At 41.5% G+C, this 17,643-nt stretch overlaps 1 protein-coding gene across 6 annotated transcripts in view; it reads right to left on the reverse strand.

Annotated features, from left to right (window-relative positions):
* The window catches only part of LETMD1 (LETM1 domain containing 1), a 40,342-nt gene that overhangs the window by 2,029 nt on the left and 20,670 nt on the right, over positions 1-17,643 (reverse strand). The window contains exons 1-8 of one of the 6 annotated variants that reach the window (XM_004453678.5): positions 6,660-6,807; positions 5,972-6,123; positions 4,208-4,323; positions 3,513-3,595; positions 1,492-1,678; positions 1,267-1,368; positions 1,010-1,162; positions 9-105 (exon numbers count right to left, since the gene is read on the reverse strand). In XM_004453678.5, the coding sequence (XP_004453735.1) occupies positions 9-105; positions 1,010-1,162; positions 1,267-1,368; positions 1,492-1,678; positions 3,513-3,595; positions 4,208-4,323; positions 5,972-6,123; positions 6,660-6,781 (1,012 nt within the window). In that variant the 5' untranslated portion in view covers positions 6,782-6,807. Of the gene's footprint in view, positions 1-8; positions 106-1,009; positions 1,163-1,266; positions 1,369-1,491; positions 1,679-3,512; positions 3,596-4,207; positions 4,324-5,971; positions 6,124-6,407; positions 6,811-17,643 lie in introns of those variants that run through there. The other 5 variants (XM_071218887.1, XM_004453677.5, XM_004453679.4 and 2 more) reach the window with 5 other exon arrangements.

Raw genomic sequence — 17,643 nt, forward strand, 5'->3', positions numbered from 1 at the left:
TGTCTTACCTTTCAGGCTGCAGGAAAGCTGCAGCCATTCTCCCAGCCAAGTTCGACACCTGTCTTCAGCAACATGGGTAGAATTCAGGCCACGGAGGTAACAAGCCTACAAGCCCAGAAGAAACAGTCCTTAATAACCACAGAGTGAATATGCGAAGGAAGAAAGAAGAAATTCACATATAATCCTAAATCTCCTTTTAAAAAATTACAAGCACAATGTGGAGGTCTGAAGCAGTATGTACCTCAGAAAAACACGTTCTTAAATCTAATCCATTCCTGTGGGGTAAGGAGGATCTTTTGATGAAGTTACTTCAGTTAAGGTGTGACTCACCTCTTTCAGAATAGGACTTAATCCTATTACTGGAGTCCTTTATAAATGGAATGAATACGAGAGAGAGAGAGAGACAAGGAAGCAAGAGGCTGAAAGCAACGAAACCCAGAAGAAAAGGGAGAGACCAGCAGATGCTGCCATGTGCCTTGCCATGTAGCAGAGGCACCAAGGATTGCCAGCAGCCAGTCGGCATCACCTTGATGCTGCCCTGATTTTGGCATTTTCTTGGTCTCAAACTGTAAGCTAATAAATTCCCATTGTTTAAACCGAGTCCGTTTCATGGTATCTGCTTTAAGCAGCCTAAGAAACTAAAACACCCATCCCCACAAGAAAACTTTCACCATGGCAATTTGGAAAGGTTTCAGTTTCCCTTGACTGCTCAAACATTGGAGTCAGAGTCCACGAACTGGCAATGGATGAAATGACAAGGAAAGAAGCCTATATAATCTAAAATATAGTCTCTTTGGTTTCTGAAGTGCCAGAAGGAAAAAACACAAACCAAAATTACTGTGGGAAGTTCCCTCTCACTAGCTAAGGTCATTGAAAAAAAGACATAGCAATGAGGAGAGAGAATAAAGAGCTTGGGCTTTGATATAACAAGCAAGACAAGGAGTCCAGATTCATCTAAGCTAAAAAGTCCACCAAGAGTAGAGGGGTGATGCTACATTCAAGCTCTTACTGATTTCACTTCCTGAGCGGTCAACTGGCCAATCCCCAGCCTTGCCAAAGCTTTATCCAGTTGGTGAATCACAGTGGTATGAGTCTTCAAACGGTGTCTCAACAAGAAAGAAGGCAGGTGAGGTGTGAGAAGCATGGCCCGGCTCAAAGATTTCTGTGACCCAACAGAACAGGAGGAGACAGTCAACATACTATTATCTCAAGCAAAGGTGTGAAGCAAGGCAATGCTGTGTAGAAAGGAGGTCTCAAAGCACTCACCATTTGCAAAGCCTGGAGCTGGTTCATGCCCAAAGGATGATTGGAGAAGCACTCTCTCAGAGCCAGGATATCACTTATTGCTGGGTGGGTACCATGCTGGAGCTTAGGAAAGGTAAAAGATTGTTAGATGTTAGGAAGGTCTCGACTAACCCTCTTACCTAGTTTCAGTACAAGCTGGATCTAACACGATTCCTGTTTTGTAGGAGTGGTTAGCTAGGGCAATACCTTGGCATATAGCTCTGTTAGATGCCACCGGAGTCCTGCATCGGAAATGAGAGGGATGGCCCTTTCTAAACTACTAAGGATTTCAGGGTGGGACTGCTTTCGGAGAGCATGATAAATATCTAAGAAATCGATTTGTTGCTTTGAAGTCCAGAAATGCCGGATGAGTAGTTGCCTGGGAAACAGGTACCTGAAAGGAAAAGGAAAAGGAAAAGGAATCACACTTTCCTGCTCAAAGTGGCATCTTTCAGAGTGAGCTAAGAAAGCATTTGGCAGACATGAATACTAGGAAGAAGAGATGGAGACACTAGCTCTCTGTCTCACTGTTCTTTTTCCCAAGTGAGTCTCAGACAAAGTCTAAAGATACACTGAAACACAATTTCCAGCAACATTGCTGAGGTATGTGAAAGAAAGCAGTAGTGGAACACCTTGGCATGCCACAATCAGGTAAAATGACTCCTTCTGAACTAAAGCAAGTGCAGAGCATGCTTTGGACAGAGTTGGGCAGAGTTGCAGACACAGCTAGACACTGAATGTGATGCTGACCATCTCGAACTGTAGCAGAGCCCTTATGAATACTCAGTATGGAAAAGATAAAAAATCTGTTTAAAACAAAATGATCCAAAGTGTGATGGTTTTATAACATGGCCACAAATGCTATGACACTTCTCTTATTTAGAAATGGAATCTATGTACCCTTTTTTTGAATCTGGGTGACTGTTTCAGCCAACAGAAGAGAAGAGAAGTGGTTCCTACATACCTTCCAAGGCTCATTATAAAAGGTCATGCAACTTCTCTCTTATTCACTGGAACACTCACTCTGGGAGTTCTAAGCTGTCTGGTAAAAAGTCCACATACCCTGTGGTCGCCATATGGAAGGGGCCAAATGTAGGCATTTTTCTGGACAGTTCCAACCTTCCAGTCTTTCCAGCCAAATGCACGAAACATACGCATGACCTTGGACCCCTCCCCCAGGCTGGTGGTCCATTCACTAGCTAAATACCACTGAGGGACCTCTGTCAATACCACATGAAACAGGGAAGCGGACTTGGCCCAGTGGTTAGGGCGTCCGTCTACCACATGGGAGGTCCGTGGTTCAAGCCCCGGACCTCCTTGACCCGTGTGGAGCTGGCGCACGCACAGTGCTGATGCACGCAAGGAGTGCCGTGCCATGCAGGGGTGTCCCCTGCGTAGGGCAGCCCCACACGCAAGGAGTGCACCCGTAAGGAGAGCCGCCCAGCGCAAAAAAAAAGTGCAGCCTGCCCAGGAATGGCACCGCACACACGGAGAGCTGATACAACAAGATGATGCAACAAAAAGAAACACAGATTCCCATGCCGCTGACAACAACAGAAGCGAACAAAGAAGAACATGCAGCAAATAGACACAGAGAACAGACAACTGGGATGGAGGGGAGTAGAGGGGAGAAATAAATAAATAAATAAATCTTAAAAAAAAAAATACCACATGGAAAAGAAAAATCAGTCATCCATCTGAGCTCTGCCCAAATTCCTGACCCACAAAATCATGAAAATGGTGGCTGTTTTATGCTTTTAAGCTTTGGAGTTGTTATGCAACAAATTATAAGTGGAACAATATATGAGGTCTTAGTTTAGAAGTATCACCTTTGGATATGAAGAATAATAATAAAGATATATAAGTTATCAAAATATGAAATGCATTTTTTTTCCTGAAGAAAACCTTTGTCTCAAATTGCTATGCCCCTCAGGGGTTAGACTACTGCTTCTAGGGATTACAGAGAGGGTCATTATCTTATTTCACATCACACAAGGGCAGCTAAAAGATAGGGAGAATCTAGCCTTCTGTATCTATGGCTGTGATATATCCCGGTCACCCAGGTGTTACTTAGTGGCATTTACAAACCTTGAGATAATGACAAGATTAGAATGGGAAGTGTGATAATCTCTGCCTAGCTCCTGAAATGAAGAGCTCTTCCTAAAATAATTTTTAACAAAAAAGCTATATATCTTCAAAATGCTGGGGAGAACAAAGTCTGTACTCACATCAGCAAGAAGACCAGGTAGTTGGCAAAGGGTGGAATGGAAATGATACCTAGGAAAAGACACTTGGCAACGTCTCGGCGGAACTAAGCAAAAAAAAAAGAGGCAGTTTTAAACCAGGTAAGCTCTTAAAACCATGGACAATCCCTCCACCCCGATGTGCAATAAACTTCTTTCAAAACCCACAAAAGGATCAAGGTTATTTCTATCTACCTCTAGATAGTAAATTCCTTGAGGAAAGAACTCTGATTTATTCTCTTTTGTATCCCAAATAATGTCTAGAAGTAGGCTGGACAAACCAAATCCCTCAGTGAATTCTTCTGATCTGCAAAATGTGTCCTTTATTCTTACTTGCAGCTCCAAAACTATCCACCAAGTCACCACCAAATACTACTTTCCTGCTGCCCTTTGAATCCTTCCAGATTTTTATATGTATAGAAATCAACTGCACTTAAGCGTTTATACTTTCATTCATGAAGTGTGCCAGAAACTCTTTTGAGGTCTTCTATGGAGGGTTACAACTCTGAATTAACCCAATTCTGACGATCTGAAGCTCTCATTCAGTTCAATACTTTGATCTCACAGCAAAAAGCAAAAGCTTATCAGTAGTGAACAATGGAGGAAAGAAAAAATTTGAGATCTCATTCATTTTATTTATCTCACCATGAACTTCTGGATACCTGCTCCCTGGCCCATACCTGTCTCAAATGCTCCATCTCCCGGTATGAAAGTTGATGAAACTTTATATTGTGCTTCAACATATTTGTCTTTATTCTTCTAGCCTTTTTGGCATCAGCCCATAACATCTGCAATCCTGCCTCATTAAAGTAGAGCAGAGTGTGATGTTATCCCAGTTTGAATCTTACCTCAGCTTCCTACTTCATATTCACGCACATGCACACACACACACATTTGTCCCTCCCCAACCCTACTCTTAATAAAATAAATTAAAGCTTCAAACTAGGTAACTTGAAATTCTTCTGACTTCAACCCGTATCTCTTTTTTCATACACCCCAGTCCACCCCGAGTACATCACCTCTCTTCCAGCCAGATTAGGCTTATGTGACCTACTTTGGAATGACATCCCTCTTCTGATTCATTAATTACTCACTCACTTTTAAAATTCAAGATTCAAAACTCCCTACCCCCAGGAAGCCTTGCTCAATTAACTCTATGTATTCCCCAACTAAATATCATTTACTCATCTCCTCTCTGGAATATTTTTATAACTATTGTAATTCAATATATTTCTATGATTTGCATATTAAATCATCATTCATGATGATGCGTACATCTATCTAGTACTTTAGTTTTTAAAAATGCTTTAATATTTATGAATGAAATGTTATGGTATCTAGATTGGCTTCAAAATAATCCAGAAGGCAGGCATATAGATGAAACAAGAATGGTGGCCACGAGTTGATAATTGTTAAAGTGAGATTCAGCACACAGAAGTTCATTATATATTCTCTACTTTTGCATACTTTCAAAAAATGTCTATAATAAAAGGTTAAAAACAAACTGACCAAAATGCTTTCAGACTCTTTTCTCATTTGATCCTAAATTACAAACTTGGGGGTAGATATGGGAGCAGAAAAGTAGGCATTCTTATCTCTACTTTACAGCTAAGGATAAGTAATTTGTGCATGCATGAAACTAGTAATAACTATAATAATATTCAGAATTCACAATGTAGTAGTTTATTGTAATTGGTGCTATGGTAAAAAGTATAGAATATAACAACTAATAACTAACATTTATTGAGCACTTATTATGAACCAGGACCTGTTCTAAGAACTTTACATGTATTGATTTATTTAATTCTCACAGCCTTGTTCTACTATTAGAGCTAGATTCTATTATTATCTCCATTTCACAGATAAGAAAACCAATGGACAGAGAGGTTAAGTAACTAGTCCAATTCCACGGCCAGTAACAAGCCAGGATTTGAACCAAGGCAGTAAGGCTCCAGAGCAGACACTCAACACTGTACTATCTCCTAGTAACTGGCTGGACTCTGCTTTGAGCCAAGACCTTCAGAAGTCAAATATATGCAGCACTATTTCCACCAATAGGATATAGATTTGTGACAAGCAAACCAAATTTTTTATGGGCCAGTCAACTGACAGATCACAGAGCAGGTTTGTGCAGCCACGGATCCCTGCCCGTGCATTACAATTTCTACTATGTATGGTTTCAAATGTATGGTTAAGAAAACTTAAATGCGAGAATAACCTATATTCTATATTGCCCCCAGGGGTGTTGTCAGTTGTTTCCCATGACATTTTTCTAGAAACATCCTCAAGAAGCACTAAAGTATAAGGATTAGTTTACTGTTCAAGCATTTATGAAGCAGAAGATATTCCAGCTCTCACCCCCAAAGCAGAACCTGCAAATAATCTTACTTAGAATCTAACTCTCTGACATTGACTCAAGGGATTTCTATTTTATTTGTTTTTACCTTTCATGAAGATTGTGTACAGGATATAGAAGCGGGGGAAATGACGATCCAAGAAACGATGGTATTTCTCATTAATCATTTTTGTCTTGGTCACGACATAAGAAATCCAGCTCTTCTGGTCTGCCTTTGGAGAGAGATGAAGCTTTGAAGACCTACAAGGAAGATCAGAGAGACTGTCTGGGAACCAGCCCTGGAAGCCCTCTCAGACCTCAAATCCCTACTGTAGAACACCAGCCTCGAAGAATGTATGCCTGGACCTGAAACTTTTGAAATCCAAAGATGGTCATGATGCCATGGAGAGATAAGCAATCAAACTGAGGGAGACTCAGGCAGTGTCAGGGAGTGCTCTGAGTGTGGAGAGAGCGCAAGGCCTGGGGGGCACTTTGGGTCGCAGGCTAAGGCCAGAGAGAGGTGGGAGCGAGATATTAACAATAACCTGAGCCGAAAAACGCGAGGCTGAAAGATGAGTTCAAGACATGCGCAGAATCAGACAATGTGGTGTACTGAGAATTAGAAGGCCAGGTTATTAGCCGGAACCAGGGTGCGAATCATAAGCAGGAAAATAAAAATCCCGGGCCCGGCCGAAGAACCCGGAGAATTAAGGGGGCTCTGGACAGCGTGCAAGCAAGGTTAAGCCCCTGGAAGGGTCTGCAAGTCAAAAATGCTTTTCTCTCTGCAGGTCCCTCACCGAGGGCCCACCCAGGCCAGACCAGAGCGACCAAGTTGAAGCCTCCGGGTGACCAAAAGTCCAGGGATGACCGCCGAGTCCCACAGAGCAGCGCGAGCCCAGAACACCCTGGAGAGCGCCATCTTAATAGAGAAGGAGGGGGTGAGGCGAGGTTGTTTTCAGGTCAAAGTTCACCGTGCGTCGCGTTCCTTCGAAGACGCATGCGCCTCTTCTGATTGCTGATTGGTAGCCATAGGCCTCTCGGCTCAGAAGCAAGCCCGGCGAGAGACGGACTCAAGTACTAAATGCGGAAGAAGAACCAGGATTGGACACAGCCTGGACGTCCTGGATTAAAGGCGCCGGAAATGGGCTGTCCCGGACGGAGCGAGGGTGTATGCCAGTGGTGGGTCGTGTGATCCCGTGGACGTCCCCTCCTTCAAGAGCCTCGTGACCCTTCGCGACTCCCTGGGGTCTCAGAGCTTCCCAGCTCCGCCGTTTTCCGCCCGCCCATACCCGGGTCGTCGGGGCCTTGATCCCTTTCATCTTAAGTGCCCGGTGCCAGTTTGGCAATTCTTCAGGCCGTGGCGCCCCCTGGGGTCTGGGAGGACCCGCGGTGCCCTCTAGTGGTGGCAGCCTCACTAGGCAGGGAATCCCAGTCACATCCTGGCGGCGGAGGTTGGAGGCCTGGGAGCGGCCCCCGTGCGGCCTAAGTACACTTTTTCATTTTGTTGACTTTTCCCGAACTAGGTCGGCGGGAGAAGGCCTTTCGTTAAGCGCCTCCTGAAACTGTAGCTCGGATCTTGGCTTAATATCACTTTTCTGAGAGACCTTTTCTAATAACCCTATCATAAGTGGCACCCTCCAGAAGGACACACTTTGTCTCATGTAACCCTGGGTATTTTCTTTATAGCTCTTATCATTTATATTGTTTATTCATTTGTTTTCTTGTTCGGCCGGCCCCCTCAACTAGGCTGAGGACAATCACCTTCTCTGTCTTGCTTACTGCTCTTCCTCCGACATTAGGTCTAGCATCATGCCTGGCACATAGTGGGTACTCGGTGAACATTTTTTAAATAAATTAGTTAATGCTTGAAACTGGGAAGGATTCCCAGGAACTGGGTCTTAGCTGCCTTCAAGAATGGACAGTCCTCTTGGGTACATAGGAATATTTAACCGACATGGAGAAAGACCGTCCCCTTTGGAACCAGATCTAGGTTCAAATCTTAGCTCTACCATTTCCTTCAGTGTGTGTGACTTTGGACATGTCACTTTAGCCCTGAGTTTATTTCCTCTGTAATAGTACCAATTTTAAAGGAGTTCTGTGAGGACCCAAGAAGAAAATTGTTGTGAAAGTTCGCACATCTGTATAGTGTTTCATGGGTCACAGATATTAGCATGGCTATTTTATGATCGTTCCATAATTTTTGTAAGTATGGGAATGGTAAAGTCTCTACTAGGTAGGTGGGATGAAAAGTTCAGTCAAGGTCTCTGTCCTCAGGCAGTTTCCAAGTCCTCTAAACTATGTATGTCTCAAGATTGTTCAGCTCTAAAATTGTAGAACAATCCTGGGAAGAAGAGGGCAAGATCAATCAAGGGACAGTTTTGTGGAGGAAATTGGAAGGAACTGTGCCTGGAGAACTGGAGAAGAGGAAAGGCATTCCATGCAGTAAAAGAATATGGCAGAAACGCAGGAATTCATTCATTCCTTTCTCAAATAATTGACCGCTGCCTCTCCCCATCCTGCCACTTCCTCCCAACACACACAGTCTTATTGGTTAATCCCATTTAACTGTTTCTTCACTCAGCCAGTTTCCTTCCATCTTCGCTGTCACTTCTCTAGTCCAGGCTACTAGCCTCAGGTCTAGATTACTGATGGCCTCTTTCCTTGTTTCTCTGCCATCTATTCTTGCCTCTCTCCAACCAGTTTATGCTGCAGCTGGAGAGAGCTTTTTAAAATGGCAAGTCTGAGCTTTGTCACTCCCCTTTATAAAAACCTTTCATGTTTTCTATCTCTTAGAATAAAGGTCAGACTCCTTAACCTGGCCTTTACAAGGCCTTGCATTATTGACCTCAGCCAGACTCTCCAACCTCATCTCATGGTGTCATTTCCCCTTAGCTCTCTATGCTTAGAATCTTTGCCTTTCAGTTCTACAGTGGGCCAAACAACTTTCTGCCTCAACATTTTTGCACATTACTCTCTCTGTGGAGTTTCTTTCCTCCATCTTACCTCTCTTCTAGCTAACTCCTGCTTGTCTTTCAGGTTCCAGCTGAAATGATAATAGCTAACTTTTATTGAACACAGAGTATGTGTTGTCATTGTTCTTGGTGCTTTACCCATATTAACTCATTTAATCTTCACCATAACTTCATGAGGCAGATAATATTGTTTTCTCTGCTTCACAAGTGAGAACAGTGAAGTTAAGCAACCTCAATGTTTGAGGCAGGATTTGAACACAGGCGGACTGGAATTAAATTACTGCTAATTACTGCTGCACTATATAAACAGCATAAGTACAGGAAACTCTTAACCCCGCAGGCTTACGCATCTTTAGCTAGCTAAATTTATCTTTTTCATAGTAGTTAGCATGATCATGATTAATTAGCTGTGTCATTACACATTTAATGACCGTGTTTTCCATTGGATTCTATCTAAAGTTATGCTCACCAAAGGACACACATTGTATTTCTAGTTCCCAGCACAGTACCTGGAACATAAGAGGTGCTTTTTCAAAATGTGTCAAGGGGAGCAATATAGCTCAAGTGTTTGAACACCTGCTTCCAATGTAAGAGGTCATGGGTTTAATGCCTGGTACCACCTAAAAAAAAAAGTTAATTGAAAGATTGCTAGTAGATAATCTAGGGATTGTATAATATAGTGATTTCAGTAGTAGATAAGGATTGTGGTTATTAATACAAATACAAGAATGTTCCTCCGATACAAGGTATTAAGAATGTGGTGAGGGGAGTGGCATAGCTCAGTGGTTGAATTCCTGCTTCCCACATATGAGGTCCTGGGTTCAATCCCAGTACCTCCTAAAAAAAGGTATCAAATGGATAAATACCGTATATACCTGAATATAAGGTAATATTTTTCCTTTCAAAGTAATCCCTCAGAAAAAGAAGTTGCCTTATATTTTGAGTTGCCTTATATTTTGAGATATTTTATAAAATCTCCCATTCCAGTCTATGCCTGATTTTTTTTTTTTGGTAGGATATTTTGTTTTGAATCAAAGTACCATTTGGGGAAGCTGCAGCTGAAATAATTCAACTGATGCTAGTTTTGGAGTCTTTGGAGGTCACTTGATGAAATGAGTTAAAAACCAAAGGAGGCAAAACAATTTAAAGCAGATTTAGTGATTTACTCTGTGGTTAGAACCTTAAAATTTCAAATGTAAGATGTTGTTGTAAATAAGCCTTTTAAAAAGCATTAGGGGGAAACGGACTTGGCCCAGTGGTTAGGGCGTCCGTCTACCACATGGGAGGTCCGCGGTTCAAACCCCGGGCCTCCTTGACCCGTGTGGAGCTGGCCATGCGCAGTGCTAATGCTCGCAAGGAGTGCCCTGCCACGCAGGGTGTCCCCCGCGTAGGGGAGCCCCACGCGCAAGGAGTGCCCCCGTGAGGAAAGCCCCCAAGCGCAAAAGAAAGTGCAGCCTGCCCAGGAATGGCGCCGCCCACACTTCCCCTGCCGCTGACCACAACAGAAGCGGACAAAGAAACAAGAAACAAGACAAAGAACAGACAGCCGGGGGAGGGGGGGAATTAAATAAATAAATAAATCTTAAAAAAAAAAAAGCATTAGGAATAGTGGGTACAGAGTTTCTGTTTGGGGGTGATGAAAAGGTATTAGTAACGCATTGTGATGATGGTAGCACAACATTGTGAATATTCTTTTTTTTTTTTTAAAGATTTATTTATTTATTTAATTTCCCCCCCTCCCCTGGTTGTCTGTTCTTGGTGTCTGTTTGCTGCGTCTTGTTTCTTTGTCCGCTTCTGTTGTCGTCAGCGGCGCAGGAAGTGTAGGCGGCGCCATTCCTGGGCAGGCTGCTCTTTCTTTTCACGCTGGGCGGCTTTCCTCACGGGCGCACTCCTTGCGCGTGGGGCTCCCCCACGCGGGGGACACCCTTGCGTGGCACGACACTCCTTGTGAGCATCAGCACTGCATGTAGGCCAGCTCCACACGGGTCAAGGAGGCCCGGGGTTTGAACCGCGGACCTCCCATATGGTAGACGGACGCCCTAACCACTGGGCCAAAGTCCGTTTCCCTGAATATTCTTAATACTACACTAAAAAATAGTTAAGATGGGAAATTTTATGTTATATGTATGTTACCACAATAAAAAAATTTAAGCAATAGGAAGTGGTTATATTGTGACAATCAGGAAAATATAAGTATAGCATGAATTAAAAAGGCAAAACAACCATCTTCATGTTATGCAGCCAGTCCTTGAAACAACTTAGATATTTATGAAGATGATGTGATCTAGAAAGAAGATGATATCTTCTGGAGATTGGCATACTTGATAAAAGTGGATACATTTTAGTAAAACTTTAATAAAATTGTGTTATAAATTTTGAGTGAAAAGCATTATCTCTGAATTAATATTTTACATGTGATTTTAAATATGTTGCTAAGTAATCCTAAATAAAATAGAATTCTTACTAAATTATTAAGCACAGTAGACATATGATGACTTAATATATATTCAGATTGACCAAAAACTACTTCTTAACTCTTCTTGGGAAAACAAGGCATTGCTTTATATTCGACCACAAAAATAAAAATGTGCAATATATTTTATTAGGTGTTGTGGGGAACAGAAATAAGGAGTGCTATCAGCTTGGTCCATGTGGAGAACCAGAATAAAACTAGCTTGACTGTAACAAATTGTTACATATTAGAGATAGTTCATGTTTTCATTAATCCCCCAGTTATTGAGCATTTGCCCTTGGCTAAGCACCTTCTTGTTGCTTAGGATAAATAAAAGATTGGACAGATAAAGATTGTGGCTCTAGACTACATTTCGAAATGATTGAGAAATATGTTTGGAATACTAAAGGGAGTCAAGATGCTAGGGATTTGGATTGATTTGATTGGGATTTTTAGGTACCCTAAAGCATTTTTCCCAAGGGAATAACAAGATGAAAGTGATGTTTCAGAAAATTTTTTCTGGAGGTATTAAAGTGGGAAGAGACTGGATACCAGTAAGGTTATAAGGATCTGGATAAGAAATGGTGAGGAACCACCAGACTGCCCCAACATGATGAGGATTTTTTTTATTATTTAAAAGTTTCAAAAATTTACAAACTCTCTATACCCATGGTCCCAGATTTGTGGTGAATAAATGGAAACCAAAGTATGTGCCCCCCACCACAGTCCATGGCTCATTTCCCTAGTCATCTATAGGGCTTGTCATCAGCATTTGCTGTTGATTCAGCAAAGCTTTGAGGGCCTGCTCTGCAGTTACTCTGCTAGGTTCCAGGGAAATAAAAAGTTCAGAGGTGTAGTAGACAAGGTTGACCTTCGAAAATAATTGTGTTATCATGTGATACATGATGTACAAATGTCCCGCGGAGAGTTAAAAGGAGGAGTAATAAATTGATCAGTTCTGGGGGTGGGGGAGGGCATCCAGGTGAAGAGAAGACGTGTTTGAACTAGATCTTGGAGAAAATATTGGAGAGGCCTGGCAGACAGGTACTGGGGAGAAGTGCTTTATATGACAAGGAAACAGCATTTGCAGAGATAAGGAAGAATGAAACTTCAGGGGCCTGTTTTGCCAGCAGAGATAACATAGTGATTTGCCACCTTTAGATAATAATTCATTGAGTTTGACAGGCTCCTTTGGGGCAGATTGTTCTTCCCAAGGCACTCAAAAACAACAACAAAAAGCCCAAAAGTTCCAGAAATGGAATGATACTCTATAATACTCTCAGACTTCTAAGATTAAAAAAAAAAACAAAAACTTCTGAATCTCTTAAAAGGAAAAATACAAGGAATACTATAACATTCATTTACATATTCATCACCCAAAATGAATAAGCACTGTCATACTAATTTTTTCCTTCAAAGTCCCATTACCCACATTTCCTCTCTCCCATAAGTCATACCTTTTATGTCAGGCCACTTTTAATACCCTGACTACATATATATGTACCCACATAGAGTATAGTATTTTTTTTTAATGTTTCAAAAATTCACATAATTGGTTTCATGCAGCACTTAATATTCTGCACCTTGTTTTGTTTCCGTCAACTTTATGTTTTAAAAATTCATCTAAAAAAATTCGTCCATGTACATTAAGGTCATTAGTTTTAACTAGTGTGTTGTGTTCCATCACATGAATATACCCCAATTTGTTTATCCAGTCACTATTCAGTATTCACAGACATTTGCATTGTTTTCAGTGTTTCATTATTGCAAACCATGTATTACAGGGAACATATTCAAACAGGTCTCCTTGGTCTTATGTATGAGAGTTTTTCTTAAGCAGTGTTTTTAGAGTTTTTTTTTTTCTTTTAAATCTCAATTCAGAAATACCAGGACCCAGTTCATATATGAAATAAAAGCTTAGCAAAAATACCCTTTCTTTGTGTCCTCTAGTCCTTATTCTGTTGCATTCTGTTCTATTTTATCTTTGTAAAATGCTGGACATGACCCACTAAATTGATTTTGTGACCTATTCATTATTGAAAAATACTGCTCTAAAGTAAATATCTGGAAGTAGAGTTCCTGGGCCAAAGAATATGTGTGTTTTCAACTTGCATAGATATTGTCAAGTTGCTCTCCAAAGTGGTTATGTCAACTTTATAGAGTATGAAAATCCTAGCTTCTCATCAACACTTAAAATGTTGATTGTTTTAAGTTATTGATAATAAAATAGATGTGAAATGAATCTCAGTTGGTTTAATTTGCATTTCTCTACTAGGAGATGAAATCGATTTTTATATGTACTATTGGTCATTTGGACTTTATGAATTGTCTGTTCATACTTTTGCCCATTTTTCTATTTGGTGGTTTGTCTCTTATTTGTTCTTAATATTGATTTGTAGGACTACCTTACAAATACCAGATACCAATCTTTTTCTGATATACATGTTGTGGGTACTTTTCTCCATCTGTCATTTGTAATTTAACCTCGTTTAAGACGTCTTCTGTTGTATAGAATTTTTTAAAATTTATTGTCAAATTGAATAAAAATTTCCTCTTTGATTTGTTTTTTCATAATTTGATTTAAAAATTATATCCTAAGATGATAAAGGTATTCTGTATTTTCTTCAGATGATTTTGAAGTTTTTGTTGTTCTTATTGCTGTTTTTACAACTCTAGGTCTTTCTCACCTGGAATTAATTTTTTCCCCTTCCTTTTTGTCTTCTGAAACTTCTGGGCTCACTATGTAACTCTTTACCATTTCTCTCACTCTAGTAATTGTCTCTGGTGTTCTAGGCATCCTGCCCTCCTCCCTCAGAATCTTTCTCTTGGAAAGAACGGAATGGGAACATAAATGATAGATCAAGCTTAGAGGAGTGGTTCTCTGAAAGCCTGTAAAAAATTAAGTGGTAAGAAGGAGGGAAAGAGTCTTCCAGGAGGACTTTGCAAAAGATGATACCCAAGGGTGGTTCTTCATCCTTCACAACAGCAACCTGAGAATCCTGGAAGAAAAGTTATGCTTGTGAGGAGAAAAGGAGTGTGTCCAAGGGCTACCCATGAGAGGAACGAGGTATATACTTCTGACCCGACTTCTATGTCTTACTTTTAAAGCTCTACTACATCTACTTTCTAATTTTACTTCACTCCCCCTATTTGTGAGCCCTTTTGGGTCCTTCTATCTGTCGTCTTTTAGTAGGAGTTTGTGAGACTAAGGCATAGAGTCACAAAGAAGTTGGTGAATGTAAGGTTAGAATTCAGGTCTCCTGACCATCAGGCTGAAAGGGCTGTCAGGTGAGTTCAGCTCAAACCAATTTGTGAGAGAAAAATTGTGAGAGAGGAGGTCAGCATCTCCAGAGGAGCAGTTTTCCAAAATTCAAGAAGTAGCCTTTAATTTCTGGCATAAATCATTGTAGTCATAGTAATCATCAAAAAGCCTCCATCAAGTGTCTGTTTGTAAAAGGCTATTAAGATAAAGACACTAAACTAAATTTAGAAGACATTGTATAAGAACATGGTCTAAGAATTTACAATCTAGGAAAATTAATGTAAACTGGTAAACAAAGAACATAGCCATATGACAATAAAAAGAGTAGACCAATCTAGAACTACTGTAAAAAGTAAAGGAATAACATCAAACACATCAAAAGTCAGTGCAATTCAAGGAAAAGGGCATCACTGTATGAAGAGCAGTTCCTAGTGGTAATTGACTATAGGGGTTCCAAGTTCATTGCCTTCTGCCTTCTCTCACCTCCCTTCACCCTCCCCACTCATGCCCCACCCCACACTTTTCCCCTCCCAGGCAACATAACTCTTGTTAAGGCTTGAGATCAGAGGAATTTTCTCTTTGAGTTAGTCCGTGGCTCAGAATAATGGGACCTTTACCCAGCGTTAGCAGGAACCACCCTCAGGAGCCACTTTGTGCTGCCTGGCACGTCCGCAGCAATTAGAGCAAAAGGACAGAGTTCAGGAAACTCCTGGAGGGAAGTTCTCCCCACCTGGCTCTGCAGGGTCACCCTGTCCTCTGCCATCTGTCTTGATGTTCACTGTGGTGCATGGTCATTGAGCACCCGCCTCCCGTTTGGTTCTTACAGGAGAAAGGAAGCCTGTGCCTCAGGGTACTCTCAATCTAGGCACATTTGCACACATAGTAAGATTCATAAGTGTTTTATCTAGCTGAATCAATGTTAGAAAGCTACAAGGACTTTAAAGTCTATTATCACTGTGAAAGAAAATTATGGTTTTGGTTGTTTTAATGTAGACACTTTAACATATTCACATACACTTGAGAACATAAATATCAAGTGTGTGTTTTACTCCAGGGGGAGATTGACCCTGTCTCGGGGTCTTTGTATTTGCTGTTCCCTCTGCCTGGAAGTTCTTCCCCCAGATAGATATTCATGTGATTTGCACTCTCACTTCAGTAAAATTTATGCTTCAAAACAAATGAGGTCTTCTCTAACAATCCTCCTGAGGCAGTCCTTATCCCCCACCTGTGGCTCTTGCTACTCCTTACCCTGCTTTACTTATTTTATAAATAGAATTTATCACTCCCTAACATATATTTAGTGTCTTGTGTGATGGTTTGAAGCTGTATGTACCCCAGAAAAATAAGTTCTTAAGGTTAATCCATTCCTGTGGGTGTGGGCCTATTATAAGTAGGACCTTTTTTTTTTTAAATTTAATTTTAATCCCCCTCCTCATTAAGGTAGGCCAATATAAGAAATGGATTAACGGGAAGTGGGGATAACAAAAATTAAAATCTGAAGAGGCAGGGACGTGGGCACGGTGTTAGTGTGAACACAACCCCCTTGATTGCGCATGTCGAGTTGCTTCAGTAACACAACCAAATATGTAAAGCACGCACTAGTGGCACCAGTAAGTAGGATCTTAACATAAGATGTGACCCATTTCATTCAGGGTGAGTCTTAATCCTCTTAGTAGAGTCCTTTATCAATGGGATGAATAAGGAGAGAAAAAGAGAAAGCCACAGAAGCAAAAAGCTGAGAGCATTGAAACCCAGAAGAGAAGGGCGAGACCAGGAGACAGCACCCTGTGACTTGCCATGGGGCAGAGGAGCCCAGAATCATGGGCAGCCAGTCTTTGGAAAGAAAGCATCGCCTTGATGATGCCTTGTTTTGGACGTTTTCCCCAGCCTTAAAACTAAGCTTATAAATTAATAAATTCCTATTGTTAAAAGCCAAACCCATTTATGGTATCTGCTTTGAGCAACGTTAGCAAACTAAAACAACTTGTTTATTATTTGTCTCCCCCACAGCATTTAAGTTCCCTAAGGGTAGAGACTTGAGTCTCTCTCTTTGTTCCTAGGATTTCCTGGAATGAATGGGGCTCAGAGTAGGGGTTGGCTCTTCCTGACCGTAAGGTTAAAGAGTTTGCTTGATTTGCTTTCTCTTGTCAAAGAGCTTGTCATCTACTGACTGAAATAATCTACTGACTGAAATAATGCATCTGTATTATAGTGATGTTTCCCGGCTCCTTATTTATGTATTTTTACGAGTAAAACAGCCTTTAGCAATTGCAGTGGGAAGTGGAAGTCAGGAGAGGCTATGACAATTCTTGCCCCTGGGACATAGTCCAGAAACCCTGAGACATCGTCCAGAAACTCTGGGCAATAGGGAGTCACTGAAAGTTTCTGAGGGGGGAAGGGAAATGATTAGATTGATTAGGGGGGTATTATAGTTGTCGAGGTAAAGGGGGGGGGGGTGGGGTGGCCTAAACAGGAAGGTAGCAGTGGAAATAGAGACAACTAACCTTGTGTAGGAAAACTCTCTAGTAGTTGGCATTATTTGATGTGAGGGAGAACAAGGAGTCCACGGTGACATCCAGGTTTGAAGTCCCAGAAACAGGGAACAAGGGTAAGTTCAAAGAAGAAGCTGGTTTGAGTAGAGAGGAGGATGGTTTGGGATATACCAATTTTGATGCTCCAGTTGGACATCAAGGGAAGAAGCCCAACAGGCAATTGTAGCTTAGAGAGAAAGGCTTCAGAGTGCCATTTGGGAGTCATGGTCATGAAGATGAAATGGTGCCATTGAAGTGAAGGGCGGCTGCAGCCTCAGAGTCCTCCCTGGATACACAACAGTGAGCAGGACCAAGTTCTAGCCCTGAAAAAGGGATACAGACAAATAAACAGCAAAAGCAACTCAGTGGGACAGTGGGGAAATGGAAGAGTACGGTACAGTACAGTGTGTTATAGGACTGTATGGAAGGCTTACCGAGCCATCGGAGTTAGGAAAGGTTTCCTGGAGGAAGGGACATCTAAGACCTCAGTGATGGGTAGCAGTTAGCTAGTGGAAGAATGGACAGGGAAAGAATGTTCCAGGATAGGCATAGCATGTGAAAAGA

Source organism: Dasypus novemcinctus, chromosome 12, assembly GCF_030445035.2.
Source record: "Dasypus novemcinctus isolate mDasNov1 chromosome 12, mDasNov1.1.hap2, whole genome shotgun sequence".
NCBI classification, from domain to species: Eukaryota; Metazoa; Chordata; class Mammalia; order Cingulata; family Dasypodidae; genus Dasypus; species Dasypus novemcinctus.